This window comes from Mytilus galloprovincialis, chromosome 9 (genome assembly GCF_965363235.1).
Source record: "Mytilus galloprovincialis chromosome 9, xbMytGall1.hap1.1, whole genome shotgun sequence".
Lineage (NCBI taxonomy): Eukaryota > Metazoa > Mollusca > Bivalvia > Mytilida > Mytilidae > Mytilus > Mytilus galloprovincialis.
Genome location: NC_134846.1, coordinates 42,195,317 through 42,211,639, shown reverse-complemented (window position 1 = coordinate 42,211,639; position 16,323 = coordinate 42,195,317). Strand labels below are relative to the sequence as shown.

At 31.4% G+C, this 16,323-nt stretch overlaps 1 protein-coding gene across 1 annotated transcript in view; it reads left to right on the top strand.

Moving 5' to 3' along the window:
* LOC143046556 (uncharacterized) overlaps nucleotides 1–16,323 on the top strand; it is a 35,212-nt gene that overhangs the window by 7,470 nt on the left and 11,419 nt on the right. The window contains exons 2-7 of the mRNA XM_076219715.1: nucleotides 247–331; nucleotides 5,563–5,607; nucleotides 6,625–7,009; nucleotides 8,468–8,537; nucleotides 10,719–10,817; nucleotides 11,594–11,686. Coding sequence (XP_076075830.1) covers nucleotides 5,565–5,607; nucleotides 6,625–7,009; nucleotides 8,468–8,537; nucleotides 10,719–10,817; nucleotides 11,594–11,686 — 690 coding nt within the window. The 5' untranslated portion in view covers nucleotides 247–331; nucleotides 5,563–5,564. The remainder of the gene's footprint in view (nucleotides 1–246; nucleotides 332–5,562; nucleotides 5,608–6,624; nucleotides 7,010–8,467; nucleotides 8,538–10,718; nucleotides 10,818–11,593; nucleotides 11,687–16,323) is intronic.

Here is a 16,323-nt window from a genome sequence, read left to right as displayed (position 1 = left end):
ATAATATAAAGTTTTGGCTTCAAAAGTCTACATAGTTATTGACTTTATGCAGAAAATATGCACTTTTAGAAAATTAAATGTTTCGTAAATAATATTTTGGGTGCAAATATAAATCATCTCATAAAACACTGCATATCTTTTAAAAATTCAATCCTGGTATCTACATGTATGATAGGTTTATTAATCAAACTACACTTATTTCGACGTTTCATTTATTTTAAGTAATTTTACGCTTTCGTTTTGCAGGTTCAACATAAGCCTACATGTACATTGTGAAATAGGATTTTTTTCCCCCAATATAAACAGTGTTTGTGCTGATGAAAATCTATTGGTAAGTGTTTTAAGAAAACATTAAGTATTAACATGGTAATGTGTGGTACTGATGGCAATAAGGTAAACAGAGTGAATGTAATATATTGAAGTAGTTTTATCGCAGTATTCGATTGTATTTATTTTCAGATTATGCTACTTTTAATTATAAAATAAAGTGTAGACGCAGATCAGTGTGGATATTTTTTTATTTTTTATTTGTGTCAGTATGTAAGTAATTTTTCCCCAGAGTTTATGATTTGGTTGAACCCCTAAATGTTTCCAAAGCTATTTCTATGTCGTTCGCTTTCTTGCTTTTTAAGATAGGAAGCAAAGACTAAAAATCACAACAATGCAAGGTAAGCCATAATCTTACTGCTTTTAACAGTTTCCATTCACGCTAAGTGACCATAAAGTGTTACATTTCTAATGAAGAAACCTAATTGTTCAAATAGCGGTTGTGCTATATAAAAGTAGATTTTGATCAATGTCCTTTTATCGCATACCAATATTTAAAAAAAAAACCAACCAGGGGTTGCATGCTCTCTATCCGATGAAAACTCAGGGAATACAACCACTCTTCTAATGATCATGTGATCAATCTTGGATTTATACTTGTGTGTTTCTGGAAGATATTTATTTACATAATCCCTTTTTAACTTTTGTTAAACATATTCATCAAAATAAATAGTACTTATATTATTCAATTTTGTGTTTTGAAAAAAATTCCTTGAATGGTTTATGGTAACCAGTTTGGTTCGTCAAACAACATAAACTTACTCTAATAGAACAATATTTTTTAAATATTAATAGTAAGCGAGGGGCATACTGAAAATATGTAAATTTTTCAATATTTTCAGGAATTATTGATATGGCGGTTTCTTTGTTTAAAAGACAATTAATAAATGCTTGAGCCTGTATTCTAAACGGGTTTATACCTTTTTTTTCTAATTCTTTACATGTCCTGGATAATTCGAACAGTATTTGCTGCGCATGCAGAGATGGGTACAATTACTTCAATGTCATTGATTAAATTCAATATTTTGTCAATAGTACGATTAAACTTTACCGTTTTATAATTATTAATCTTTGAAATATATTTTACTTCCATTGCATAAAGGTTTGTTTTTAGGTTTTTCTGACAACTTTCAGATTTTATATGTATTTCAGTTAAAATGTATCAGTCAAAAACATATCTAAAAATTGTAAAAGGAATGTTTGATAATCATTGCATTTTATATTATATTAAATATACCAACAGTTGTTTATTTTAAACAACATGTTGGTCAAATTTGTTACCAATAAGATAATTTTTCATTCATCTTTTATCATATTACTCTAAGGTACAGAATAGGTAATTGAAATAAAAGCATACCTTAATTGGTCTTCTTCTTGTCAATTTAAAGGTGACAATAATCACTATTATAACAAAAGGATTATAATTCAGTATTAAAGAAGAGTTAAACATGAACAATACAATCATTATCAAATAAACCTTTTTTAATTGTGAATATATGTATTACTAGTATACTTTTTAATTAGACTAACTAGCACTTTTAAATCTGTAACAGTTTATTGATAAAGAAGTAAATGAATCAATTAAGCATAAACTAATACTACCATAATATTTTACAATGAAAACCTATTATCAGTAAAAAACAAAATCCTGGAAAAATTATATCAAGAAATTCTGAATGCTTATTATAACCTTTCAACATGTTCACTCCAAATCTGGATTATATCAGAAATACACATTTTGGAATCCTATGAATTTGTCACAAATATTACATGTATTCATATTTCTTTTGATTTATTTGATAATCATAAAACTCAGGGTCCTAATTGTCCTTATTAACCTCAAATATATCTTATAAATCATACATATATTAATAATCCTTATTTTGAGATGTGTCAAAAAGTTTGAAGTTGTTTTTGTATGTTTAGATATACACCTGTACAACTTAAATATGTTCACATAATTTTAAGATTTTGTTATCAGAATGTAATCAAATAGTTATCAGGATTACAAGGTATTTTGAAATGTAATTGATTAAATTAAATTACATGTAATCAGATTTTTGGTTGATTAATTATTACAATGATCATGATGATTACTTGAGAAATTGTTATATGTTACAGCTGATAAATGATTACAATTACAATTACTCCAAGTCTGTTCGCATGACGGTGCTAAGCTATTAGTTTCACTCGATATACACGCCATCTTGAAATAAAGATTTATCACATATAGATGATTGCTTGCTTGATGATACGACTGAGATACAGCAGCAGGTATTGGCTTAAATGAGATAAAGAATTTCAGATTTTTCTCGTCTCAGGATAAGACCTCAAATGTTATAAAATTAACTATGTGTGTTTCAGTTCCAATCAACTGGCATTTATTCATGTTCATTTAATTATATATAGCACACTTAAATTCAATATTGTTAATCTACTAAATAATGTTTACAAAAATGCATTATCTGTATTTTAAAACTTCTGGAAATTTAGGCACACCTCCATGGTCTATTTGTAAATGTTTTAATTTTCAATTAAAGTAAAGTGAACAAACTGATATTCCAAGTGTAAGACATCAATTTTATATCAATCAATATCTTAAAATACATCATTTTCAAAACTAAATTAACAACCATATACACACATATTACCTTAAAGTAGGATAGAGCGAAGCAGTCCATAGCGTTTTAGAAAGCTCAAACTTGTTAATTATAATGTTCAACATGTAGGGAAGCAACTGTTTTGCATTTATACGCCACCAATGTGTCTTTAACAAAGCGTGGCAGGCTTCGCCTGGCATCTAAACAAACATATTATGTACTAGTTCACATTAAACTCTGAAACATATATAGAAAATAAAATTAGAAAAATTAACATACAAGATTTAACTGACAAAGGCCAGATGTCAGAAAATACCCCCAATCTGATGGTCCATCACATTGCTCATAATTTTAAGTTGCTGAACAATAAGGGAATCCTTTCCAATTGTTAGTTACAACACTTATAGTCTTACGTGTATGGAGCTTCACGAGAAAGGTTAAACTAGCATGACTGTTTTAAAAGACTACGAGTCTACGACTTTTCTCGGTAAAAACTATTAAGACTTTTTTTTATAATTATGTTAATTTTACAGTCATTTTCTTTATAGTTGTTAGTAGAGTTTTTTTTTCAATTTTGAAACACAATTACGCCGTGTGATTGCAACTCGTCAAGGACCATTTGATAGAAAGGGTTTTAATTGGCAATACTTTTGTGATCATAAATATACCATTTGACTTATTTTATAATGGAATGTTGTAACACAATAACACCCAGTGGTTGCAACTTTACGACAATGTATCAGACAGCTTTCTTGATTCCTATCTTTTATTAATTTCAAGATTCATGACTTTTACAATATTGCTGTCTATTGTGACACATTGACACACCGTGTATATATCTCGTCTGATATTTGACACATTTTACTACTGTAATATACTGCCATTGTGAAATGAAGTTATCTTAAGACCATTGTCCGAAGCCTTTTATTCTTGATATAATTGTCTGTAATCGTGTTAATTTTCTGTCTGAAGTCATTTTGATTTAACAGTTCGTGCAAGAGTAATGAGATCAAACACAATATCGCCATTATACTTTTTAATTCGCGCGTCACTGAAGAAACTTCTATAGAAAAAACGCACGTCTGGCGTTCACAATTATAATCCTGATATCTATCCCAGCAATAGGCTACCGTGTTGTACTTGGCAAAAACTTACAGAATGTAGAGACCTCAATGGTCTTTAACTTCGTATTGCTTCAGATTTTTAGATTCAAGCGTCACTGATGACTTTTTTAGGATAAATCTCCCATCAGGCATACACAATTTTAATCTTGGTATATATGCTGGGTTTATTTACAACTTGGTAGATACTACTTCGAAGGAGGCTTCAACTCGAAAAAAGTACCAGCCTAGTAGTCAACACTGTGTTGACATACATTTGTATTAACATGGTCATAATTGTAAACAACATGTGTACACAAACATTACATTATCGAGATACTAAGGATTTTCTACCCCAGGGATAGATTACCTTTTTATTTCAAGACTTTTCGAAATGTTGGGTCTCAATGATCTTTAACTTCGTACTTCATTTGTCATTTTAAATTTTTGAAATCGAACATCAGTGCTGAGGCTTTTGTAGACGAAATGTGCGTCAGGTATGGACAATTTTAATCCTGGTTTATATGATGTGAGTATTTGTATTTTTCAAAAACGAAATTTAACCGTTTTCCAGAAGGCTTTTTTATAACAAAAGTTCATAAATAAACTTATCATAGATACCAGGACTATTTTTTTTTATATAAGCCAGACGCGCGTTTCGTCTACAAAAGACTCATCAGTGACGCTCGAATCAAAAAAAGTTAAATAGGCCAAATAGAGTAGGAAGTTGTAAAGCATTGAGAACCAAAATTCCTAAACGTTTTGCCAAATACAGCTAACAAATATTATATTATACCATCATGTGTGACATTTCTAAGGGACTCTTCTATTAAGTTTTTACAATTTCCTTCGAAAAACTATTGCAAGTCCTCTATATAATTGTGTTATTTCTATCCCAACATATCTAGTTATCTCTCATTCATGACAATCTACAATAATTACTAGATATATTTTCGCGAAAGACGAACAGGTTTCAATTGAAATTAAAAGTGTAACATTGATAGATTCTAGTTAAAAGTGTGAAAAAAATTCTATTGCAAAGATGATATTTTGTACTCTCAATTTAACGTCTGTTATTCACAACAGTAACACTGCGACGTACAATCCTGTCGATATGACATAACCATCTCGATATTATTATATTTTTTTTGGGGTCTGAGAGAATTATGGGCATCAATATACTGAGAAACAAAGTGGTTCGGTAAAAAGATCAGTCCCAGCTCAGATGTAAATGTTTGTTGAATAATAAATACATGTTTAATCTTGGGAAATTTCGTCCCAAAGAAACATATATATATATCTATATAAAATTTATCAATTAAACAAAAAAGAAATAACTGGAAACCAGTGATACTTAACGTGTAGTATGTTATTCTGTGTGTGTGTTACATTTTAATGTTGTGTCATTGTTCTTCTCTTATATTTAATGCGTTTCCCTCAGTTTTAGTTTGTTACCTCGATTTTGTTTTTTGTCCATGGATTGATGAGTTTTGAACAGCGGTATACTACTGTTACCTTTATTTTTTTATTTTCAGACATGGCATCTGATGTTGACAAGGATAAAGGACATAGTCAGTACTGTGAGTATATTGATATTGCTTTGTGTTTTCTAAAAAATATAGCTCTAAGAGTTAGGTCCAATTGATCATACGCTTTAAGGGTTTAACAGAAGATTTGTAAATCTAAAAGTTGAAAGTAAGGACGAATCTCTCTTTTTTCTGTCAGAGAACATTAAAATACCTACTGTAGACTACATACATTTATAATGACACTATCAAAGAAAAGGAGGTAAAATGTAGATACTGGTAAAACATGTTAGTCCGATTGAGTATAGATGAAAATAAGTATGCTAGAATAAAAAGTACTTTTTTGTAACATGTTGACTAAAGATTAACTATTTGTTGTTAGCAGAAATTAGAGAAAACCTAATACATAAAAAGTGATATTAAACAGTTGATATTGCTCTCTGATGGCCAGTTTTGAGCTTCTTAAGTGTTTTGTGTCGTTTGGTGTAAAATTTGTAATCATTCAAAAGGTCATCGGAATAAACAAACCATTTAACAGTCACACGAAAGATACTTGTAACACAAATGGCTCAGATATTCAATAATATGCGAAAAAAACATGTATATCAAGATTTATAGTGCTTTGGGTTATTTTGGAAACACTTTTAGAGAAAATTTCAACGAAAGTACCAAGCTATGAACAAACTTGAAAAGAAGGAATATGAAAACTTCTTTACAATACTAGAGTTAAATTCTATTTGATAAAGACATGGACTATTTGATTTTAATCGCTAAATGTTTGATTCTACAAAATGTTAATGAAAAATTGGTGAATAGTCCCCTAAACGACTACTTTCAAACAATCGTAACTTTCATGTCAATTAGATAGGCCTTAATTGTGACTTCGTTTCACGAATTCCAGATGTATGCAAGCTACATTCCCTGGTAAATCATTGAGCCTGGTTGCTTTTCTGTATTATGTTATAATAACACAATACATTTTGTAGGTTTGGAGGACTGCAGCCATTGCATGTAGTCTGGATGGTGGTAATAATCAAAAGACTGACTGATAGTTTCAATATTTTTTTCCAGGTTTAAAGCTGTCCGTTACGCCACAGGGACATCCCTTACAAGATTTTCCGGAAGGATACTGCTTAGTTAGAGCTCTATATAAAGCAATTCGAGAAAATGATATTATTATAAATCATGTTTCGTCAATACTGGCCGAGGATGGGATTACACTATGCCATTCAAATATATCGATCAATGAATATCAGTCCATTATTATGCAGTGTGACTTTCACGGAAGAATTGAACGTGAAAAGCTAAATAGTGTCTTAAGTGATGGTCGGTTAGAAGGCAATTTGAAAGCATACATTGATGGATTGAAGATCAAGAGCACAATTGGTAAACAAAACATACAGATAGCAAACTTGAATGTGACGATACTATGTGCAATTGTGGAAAATACTGAAAGGTGGGTTGCATATATATCATTTTTCAATTTTTTGGTCTTTTGGAAAACGTTGTATGTGCTGTAGTTGGACTCCGTACCACGAAATTTGATTTGCATACACACGTATAAAAAATGCAGTTGTTATCAACCGCAATCATAGGTTTGAACGTTGTTTTCAATTTAGACTTGTACATATATATGTATAAATGAATGTAGTTTCTACCAAAATAAAGATTTAAAACTTTAGATCAAATTTGGAGCCGTTCGCTTCCACTAAATGTACAGTTTTTTTGTTATTGAAAAAAGACCTGATATCAAATAACAAGTCAAATCAAAATCACAGTGATCCGATTATACTGGAGTTATGTAAAATATAATTTGTTTTTAATGGTCGTTATTGTGTTATTTTGATTCGAGGGGACAATAAAATAAAATGCGATATTTTTCGAGTGTTTACTTATACAGATGAAGTTTTGTTAAGAAACAGGGTATAAAGCGCGAATTAAGTGTTGAACAGATGTCACATGTGGAGCAGGATCTGGGATCACCCCTAGTTTTGGTGGGGTTCGTGTTGTTTAGTCTTTAGGGTTCTATGTTGTGTCTTCTGTACTAATATTTGTCTGTTTGCCTTTTTGTTTTTAGCCATGGCGTTGTCAGTTTATTTTCGAGAGGAGTTTTACTGTCCCTCTTGTATCTTTCGTCCCTCGAGCTCGAGCCTGTAAATACGTTTTAAAGATAGAAATTCGTCACAAGAAGATTTAGTGAATGTCGATTGATAATCTCTGAAAACATACATATGAAACCTGTTGTTAAGTAGTTGCCGTTTGTTCATGTGGTTTATAAATGTTTCTTGTTTCTCGTTTAGCATATACATTAGACCGTTGATTTTCCTGTTAGAATGGTTTTATACAAGTCATTTTGGAGGCCCTTCATAGCTTGCAGCTTAATATGATCCAAGGGTCCGTTTGAAGGCCGTACTTAGACCTATAATGGTTTACTTTTTACTAATTGTGATGGGATGAAGAGTTGTCTCATTGGCACTCATATTACATCTTCTTATATCTATATAAACCATGAAAAAATATGCGTTTAATGTATTTGTTTATACCTAATTAATATAAATACCATGATGTAGAATTAATGATTAAATATAATACCCTGATGGATTTCTCAGTCGATTCTAAAATTGAGGGGTATAATGTGTACCGATCGTTTGCATCTTTTACGGAAAATTTCGAAAATTTTAATTTTATGGTCAAACGAATATTTTTCTTTTCATATATTGTTGATAATAAGTATAGAATCATACAAATGTTTCTGCAGTTCAGATCTATTTTCTCATTCTAATTTAAATGCTTTAGGTATCAAATTAATGTATTTCTACATTTCAATATGCGTACTTTTGACGTATCTCGCTAGAGGCATAGCTGTATATAACATATGTGCTTACAAAAATAAATGTCGACATTTTTTTTCCAGTGTACTAGAAAATGTAGAAATGTCACAATCTAAAAAGATCACAACCATTCCGAATTATGGAACAGAACTGGTAAGTGTCGGACAACCATAATACTGCTAGACCATACCTTTGTTCGACCTAGATATATATTCATGCGTATTTATTTGCGTAGTAGGAAATAAATCGTTTATTGATTATTGGTGTTACACGTCACTTTCTTTGTCCTTTTTTGTATCCTGACAACTAATTTGTATTGGCGGTTGCACCAGGAGTACCTAGAGAAACCTCTTTAAATTTAAATGAAAATTCAATGATATGCAAGCCTGTAATGTAATATCGTATCAGCTGTGAGATTCTCCGTTATCCAGCCGCTTTTGAAATATTGCAACATAGAAATGGAAATCAAAGTTTGGTAGCTGAAATCATCTCTTTTGTCGTGGAGTTTTGTTTCCAAACAACCCTCATTGTCAATTTCAAGATGTAAGTGAATGTATGATACATACTTAAACGTATCGGTCGTATCGTTTATCTCAAGTAAGAAGAAATACGTTTATCATAGATACTAAAATTTGAATAATTGATGTTTAACGCTACTTTCAACACTATTATCACTATAATGCGTTTTTTTGAGAAGCTCAGTTGAATCAGGAGAACAGAGTGCCCGGAGAGGACCACCGACCAAAAACTCACAATTATATTCAATTAAAATTGGAATCGAGTTCATCTGCCCAATGCGGGATTGATTTCAAGCGCATCTGCCCCATGCAGGATTTGAGCTCACAACTTCAGTATCGACTTGCTTGTGATATAGTAGTTCAACTATTTAGATCAATCAACCACCGATGCCTTATCAAAATTTTAATTATTTTGTTGCGAATATCATCTATATAGCGAAAAGTGAAGATGAATCTACTGCTGACTTTTTTTTTTTTTATTAAAGTACCTGTACACTTTTTTCAGGATGATTAGGTTCTATTAGCCAGTAGACGTTAAGGATGTTTGCTCCTCTATTTTTCTAATTTTTGCCAGATTTTAAGCATCCTCTGGTTTTATCCGTGTATTGCCATTAACAAATTTTGCCCACTAACCCCTATTTTTCTTTTCATAATTTTATTACATATTGCGTAAAAAGACAATTTTCAAAATCTTATCAAATCCTTGTTATTTTTTTCCATAGTTTTGGAACAAAAAAATGCCAGTGTTAAGTATATGAAAAATCTAGAGAGAAATATTTCCCGCCAAATTTTTGATGGCTTATATCTCAAAAACAAGCACACGGACCCCCCCCCCCAAAAAAATCTGCTTTTTTAGTTTCTTTATTTATATACTATCAATTCATAACACCCCTTTAAAAAGCTTGTTATTTTTAAACAGAGTAACATCTTTAAGCTGGAATACTTGCAAATATGGCAAATCAAGATCGGAGTCAAATGCATCTTACCTGTTGAAATTTTAAAACAACTGACTATTTCAGTCTTTCCAAATGAAGGTCACTGTAAATCAACTCCTTACAATACCTTTCAAAAGGTACTTCTTCCTATTTAAAAGTGAGTGAAATTATAAAAAGGAAACTCAAATATGTAATTTGTTGTTCGGCAGTTCAATGCTGTGCAATCCTATTCCTAATAAAGTCGGTTTAACATTGTAAAATATTCAATATATTTATTTTTACGTCGATAATATGTTTCAGAACAGTTTGCCTTTCGACTTTAACAAGCAGTCGATAACAGCCATTCTTCAGATTGTATTGATCTTTGATCATTTCTTTAAAGACACCCAAACTGATAAGCTAATTCATTTAGAGCAGACAGTTTCTATAGGTTGCAGTCTTGTAATTGACTGCTCCTTAGGTTTACATGCAAAACAGCTGATCTTTGAAAATAAAAAATAAAAAATGCTACATAGAAAAAAAAAATGTCATGTTTATATCATGTATGTACTAATGTGAAATTGTGATTTAATCGAAGAAGTGGTTCATGCCACGAAGAATAAAAAGTTACGCAATCCTGAAGTCAAAACATTTTTTTCTACTTTCTGTTTGGTGCTTTTACTAGGCCGCACCACTTCCAATAAACATGATATCCTCCCACTTTCCTTGATTGGTATCCCTCAAAAGATGCAAGATTTTTTTTTAAATCTATATATATGTTTCAATTCAGCAGACTATTTTGTTTCATTCCATGCTTTGAAATGCACCGGAAACTGGAGTTGTAATACAAGACTGGTACCTATATCAGTCTGTCATCAAGTGTTCATATTTATTTTTTACAGTTACAAACTGAGAATTTAGAATCTGAAAAAGAAAAAGAAAAAGAAACGATTGAAGCAGTAGCAGAATCAAGTTGTGAATTAGACAGCAGAAATGAACAGGTTAACTAGTGTTTACAACATTTACGTTTTTCTATTAACTTTATTTGCAACACCTTTATAACGTTTTGTAGAATGATTAGATCAAAGCTAATGTGTGGAAATTTACTATTCATGGAATCATTAAGAGGCTGACATGGATAACACTAACCCAGTGTCACAATCCGTATCTCTGTGCGTGACCATTTTAATGATTGCTTGATGGTGTAAAAAGCCGCAGATAGTACGTTAAGCTTAATCATGTTGCATACGTTTAAATGTTGGATGAGGCTAATCTTTTAAGAAAGAGAGTCACCAACGTAAAGGAGGAAAAGAGTAAAATTTAGTCATTTAAGAATGGTGTTGATTGTATTTTGTCATTTGCGACTCATAAGTTTAAATGTTCCCTAGTTATTCTCTCTTCTCTTTTGCAAGCTTAACTGACAACCTCATTCATCGTTATAGTTACTGCACTTTCGACTCGACAGATCTATCCTTGTTTTCAAGAGAGTGAGAAACTACAAAAAGGCAACTTAAATAATGTTAAAAACCCATCAACTGACATTATATCTTTGACAATTTTAGCAATGAATTTGATGCTGTACTGTTATGTTAAAAGTCGCTTAAACTTGAATAAAAATGCATATCATTATTTTTACTCCAACTATATATTTGGACGTACAATAGTTTGCGGAGAACTATTTCTTTGACTGATCGACATTCAAACGGTTTAGCCTATTCATGAAGTAGAAAGTTTTTATATTAGTCTATTATAACATGTGCATGATTCATTATTATAGTTAAAAGCAGACAAGTTAAAATTAGAAAAAATAGAAGAGGCAGACAAACCAGTGACTGAATCAAGTTGTGAACCAGACAGCCGAATTGAACAGGTAACATTTTGTTTACAACATTTACATTTTTCTTAAATCTATTTGCCAAAACGTCATTAAATTTAGTAGGATAATAAGATCAAAGCTGATGTGTGGCAATTAACTAGTCATAAAACACAAAGACGCTGACATGTTGTCACAATCCTTGTTTCAGTCAATGACCATTTGAATGTTTGATTGATCTTTGGTATGAAAAGCTGTTTATAGTATGTGAAGTTGAGTCATGGAGGATAGGCCTGATCGTTTGTCGAAATCAGTTCACATAGAAAGTAAATGTCTCCTCTGTTTTGATAGTTTCGAATTGACAACTTTAGTCTTTTACATGGTATTAGTCGCTGTTGATCATTTTCTCAAATAACTCGGCAGGTCTATTTTCGATTTAAAGAAGGAGTTACTACAGACAACTTAAAACCGACTGACTAACAAAATTTCAGTGTAAGATATATCTTGTTTTCGTCAATGTAATGTTGTTAAGGTTAGGTTTTAAGTCGGTTAAACTTTAAAATAATAAATTGCATATATATATTGAACATGTTGAATATAATATCTACAATAATATGAGAGTAATCTTTTTCTCACATTAATAACATGCATCGTCTAATGTTTGTTTGCGCGTTGTACAACTTATTTGACTTATCGACATTCAAACAGATTATTCAGCCGAAAGTTTCTATATAAGTATTTCTTAATTTTTAAGTTTCATTTTTATAGTTACAGGTAGAGAAATTAAACTTAGAAAAAGAAAAGGAGACGGACAAATCAGTTGGAGAATCTAGTTGTGAATTATTCGGCAGAGACGAACAGGTCAGCTTTTAAACGTTTCTTTTGTTATTTTCTCCTTTATCTTGCTAGTTTCTAACTAACAACCTCAGTCTTTACGTGGTTTTAAACGCTGTAAATCAACTTCTCATATATCTCACTAGTTCTATTCTTGATTTAAAGAGAGAGAAACTACAGACAACTTAAAAACAAATCAACTAACAAAATGTCAGTGTTAAATGTTATTTGTTGTTCGACAACTCAATGCTTTACAGTTATAAATGAGAATATGAATAAAGATACAGGAAGAGGTTGTCCGTAATATGTTCGCATAATTATGTGAAAACACCCTACCGGTTGAAAGTTCAGCTTTAACATCATTTAGTTTACCTGCCTTCCTAAGTGTTCGGCCAAATTCTGTTAAAACATGATGATTTTATCATGCCCAATTCGTTAACAGTACAAATATTCAACATAGACAACACATTTGTAAATATCTGCCTATAGAAGTTTCCGAAAACACATTATTTCAGATCAAAGACTGAAAAGGACTGGATTTTCCTTAAATTTTATATAATTCATATTAACAATTCATAAGTAAGAAAAGTACTTTAATCAAAAGGAACAAGGCCACGTGGTGCATAGAGTAGCTGAAATTTCGACATTATATAAATAACACATAGCTGAGAGGGTGATAGAGCAGATCGGTAACCAAGAAAACATTGTCAACCGCGGCGAAGCCAATGGATGCGTTTAACTATGGAATAAGATATCAACAAAAAGCATAACACATAATGATTTATAGGTTTTAAAGAAAAAATATTAAGTAGTTAAATATGTTTTTCCAACAATTGTAAAAGAAATAAGTTTGAGTCGTTCCACGCTTCGTTGTATAGTAAATTAGAACTTTAAGTATTGTCTTTAATGACTTAATATAAATTCAATGCATTGTCGTTTAAATTACCGATTTTTGATTGGTCTAGCCCCCGAGAGGGTGACATTCAAAAAAATTGTAAATCGCTCAGCCATGTGATAGAGTAAATTAACACCCTCGTATTAGCCAATCAAAACATGGCATTTTAACGTGAAGTATAATAAATGAATATATTGCATTTAATAGAATTAAGAATGAAAATGGGAATATATCAAACAGAAAACGACCCGGCCGAAGAGCATATATTTATTTTGACGTAGATCAACTATTTTCAGACCTATTAGTAGACGTACTGTTTCTAACAGTATCATTATACTTTGTTTATGTTTGATTGATGAAGGATCATTTATATAATTTGTCTTATCGACATTCAAACTGTTAAGCTTATATATTTGCATTAGGAAGTTTCTATATCAGTCTGTCAGCAATTGATTATGTTTTATTATTATAGTTACAAGCAGAAAAAGAAATGAATACAGACAACGCAGAAGGAGAATTTAGTTGTGAATTAGACAGCAGAAGTAAACAGGTCAGCTATTATCTAGAATATTCACGTTTTTCTATCAAATTGATAATTTAAAAACCTCGCAAAAACTGATCCAGACAAGAGGTCAATACTATCAAACTTATATAATGCTTGGGTTTTTTTTAACGAACTTATAACTTTTGGTAGACAAAAGTTCTAACAGGCATTTGGAATTCCTCATTTAATGTAGTACTATTCTACCTTGATTAATATAAGCAAGACTTCAAAGTTCACCCAGTTATTATCATCAATACATTTTGACAAAGGCTAAACGTGTAAACATAAAGACATAGTACAAAAGCATTCAAGAGGAGGTCATACGTATATTGAAGACCCATTGGTGGCCTTCAGCTGTTTTCTGCTGTTTGGTTGTGTTGTTGTCTCTTTGTTTCATTCATCATTTCGATTTTCAATTTTATATAATTCTATCAGTTATTTTTGTTTTGATCAGGACCTGTCTTCTCCTGAATACTGTGAATCAAACCTTTAGCCAGCATATTCCTTGAAATATATTGGTTTAATGCGCAATAGAAATATTATTTATGATAAAATTCCACTTTTAATAGACAAGATCTGTTTGCCCGTGTTTGACCTATTATGCGATTCATATTTTCAAGTTAACGCCCACTCTATTTTGGCATTGATGTCTTTTAACCAAAGTGAGGCTTTGACTTCCAAGATTTAAAATAAATTTCGTCACCAGAAATAAAATTTAGTTATGCCACTGTCGATTGATTAATAGCTGGTTGCTTTTAAAATGTGTAGTGGCAAATATTTTATGCATAATTAACGCTGAGGCGTCTCATGTAGCGTCCCCACTCTGACCGGACAAGACTGCGTACTTGTACAGCCTACACAACCAAACGGACTCCAAAATTTGTCAATGCTTTAACTGCCGATCGGAACTAAACCAAAAGTGACAATACATGTATTTTATTACCCACAATCAGCGTAAGGGGTTACTGTCAAAGCAAGCGCGTGAACAAAGAGACTCTGATTTGGTATGTTATTTTAACGTTTTCTTTTTTAAACAGAAAGGAATGACGAACGGATGTACAAGCTAGTAAATATATTGCTATCTAAAAGTCATACAACTAAAATGATCTTCTTACTTAACAAATGTCTGAGTTTGATAAGTATTTGTATAAGCTAAACGTCAATCATTTTAGAAAATAAGAAAAACAATTTACAAACAACGACATTAAAGTATGCATACGTTTGAACATGCTCTTCCTAGAATCCGTGCATTATTATAATTTAAGACGTGATACCAAACATTTAACTGATTCAGTTTTAAAGTGTAACCATGTTTGTTATGAAGATGCGTCCTCATTAATTTCATTTGGTAATATTTCACTGAAAAGTGATAAAGTACTGTCAGAGAGATGCATCAGTGATTTTAATTGTTTTACCTTGACAAAAGTATCTTGAAATGAATTATAAAAGAATGCTTAAACATAAAGAAGCAAGTCGTGTCCATTTTTAACATTCCTGCGTGTTTGAAATGCTTCTTTTAATCATATACCTTTTAGTTAAAAAATGATTCAGATTCTATTATTTTTATTTTTCAAACCATTATTTTTTCGTTTTTCGTTATCCGTTTTCGAACATCGGTTTTTTTTTTCACTATTTCAGCAATGATGTCAACCCAGTGATATAGATAGTACATTAAATAAGAGGCGAATTACTACAAAATGGACATAAAATAGCCTTCAATTTTGGCTTATGGCCCTGAATCGAAACCAACTTTCGTAAATGTTTGTTATCCAACCAAAAAAATCTTCTACTTCGAAATATTGATACAAATTTTACCAAACTTTGTCACAATCATCATTAGGGTATCTTATTTATAATTTGTATCCGATAAACCCGCCTGCCAACAAACATGGCCGACATGGCTTAAATTAAACTTTGAGGTTAAATGCAATTTTTGGCTTATATCTCTGAAACCAAAACATTGAGAGCAAATTGAAGATGAATAAATCATTCATCAGATTGATATCTATTTTCCCTGAAATTTTCAGCCGAATCAGACAACCCGTTGTTGGGTTGCTGCTTCTGAATTTGTTATTGTAAGGAAATTCTACAAGAGATAAACTGTAAACAGCAATAATGTTTAGCAAAGAAAGATCTACAAATAAGTTAACTGATGCCACCGCTTGGCATCCGTCGTCGTCCACCACCTGTCGTTGTAAACTATTTCAAGAATCCTCTCCCATTAATCTACTGGGCGAAATACTTTTCGAACATTTTGGCTTATATCTCAAATACTAAAACATTTAGAGCAAACAAGCGGTAATCTTTTCCAAACGCCAAATCTATCCGCCCTTTCAGACGAACCGGACAACCCATTGTTGGTTGCAGACACTAAATTGGTAATTTTAAGGTAATTTTGCGGTTTTAAGTTATCATCGTGAA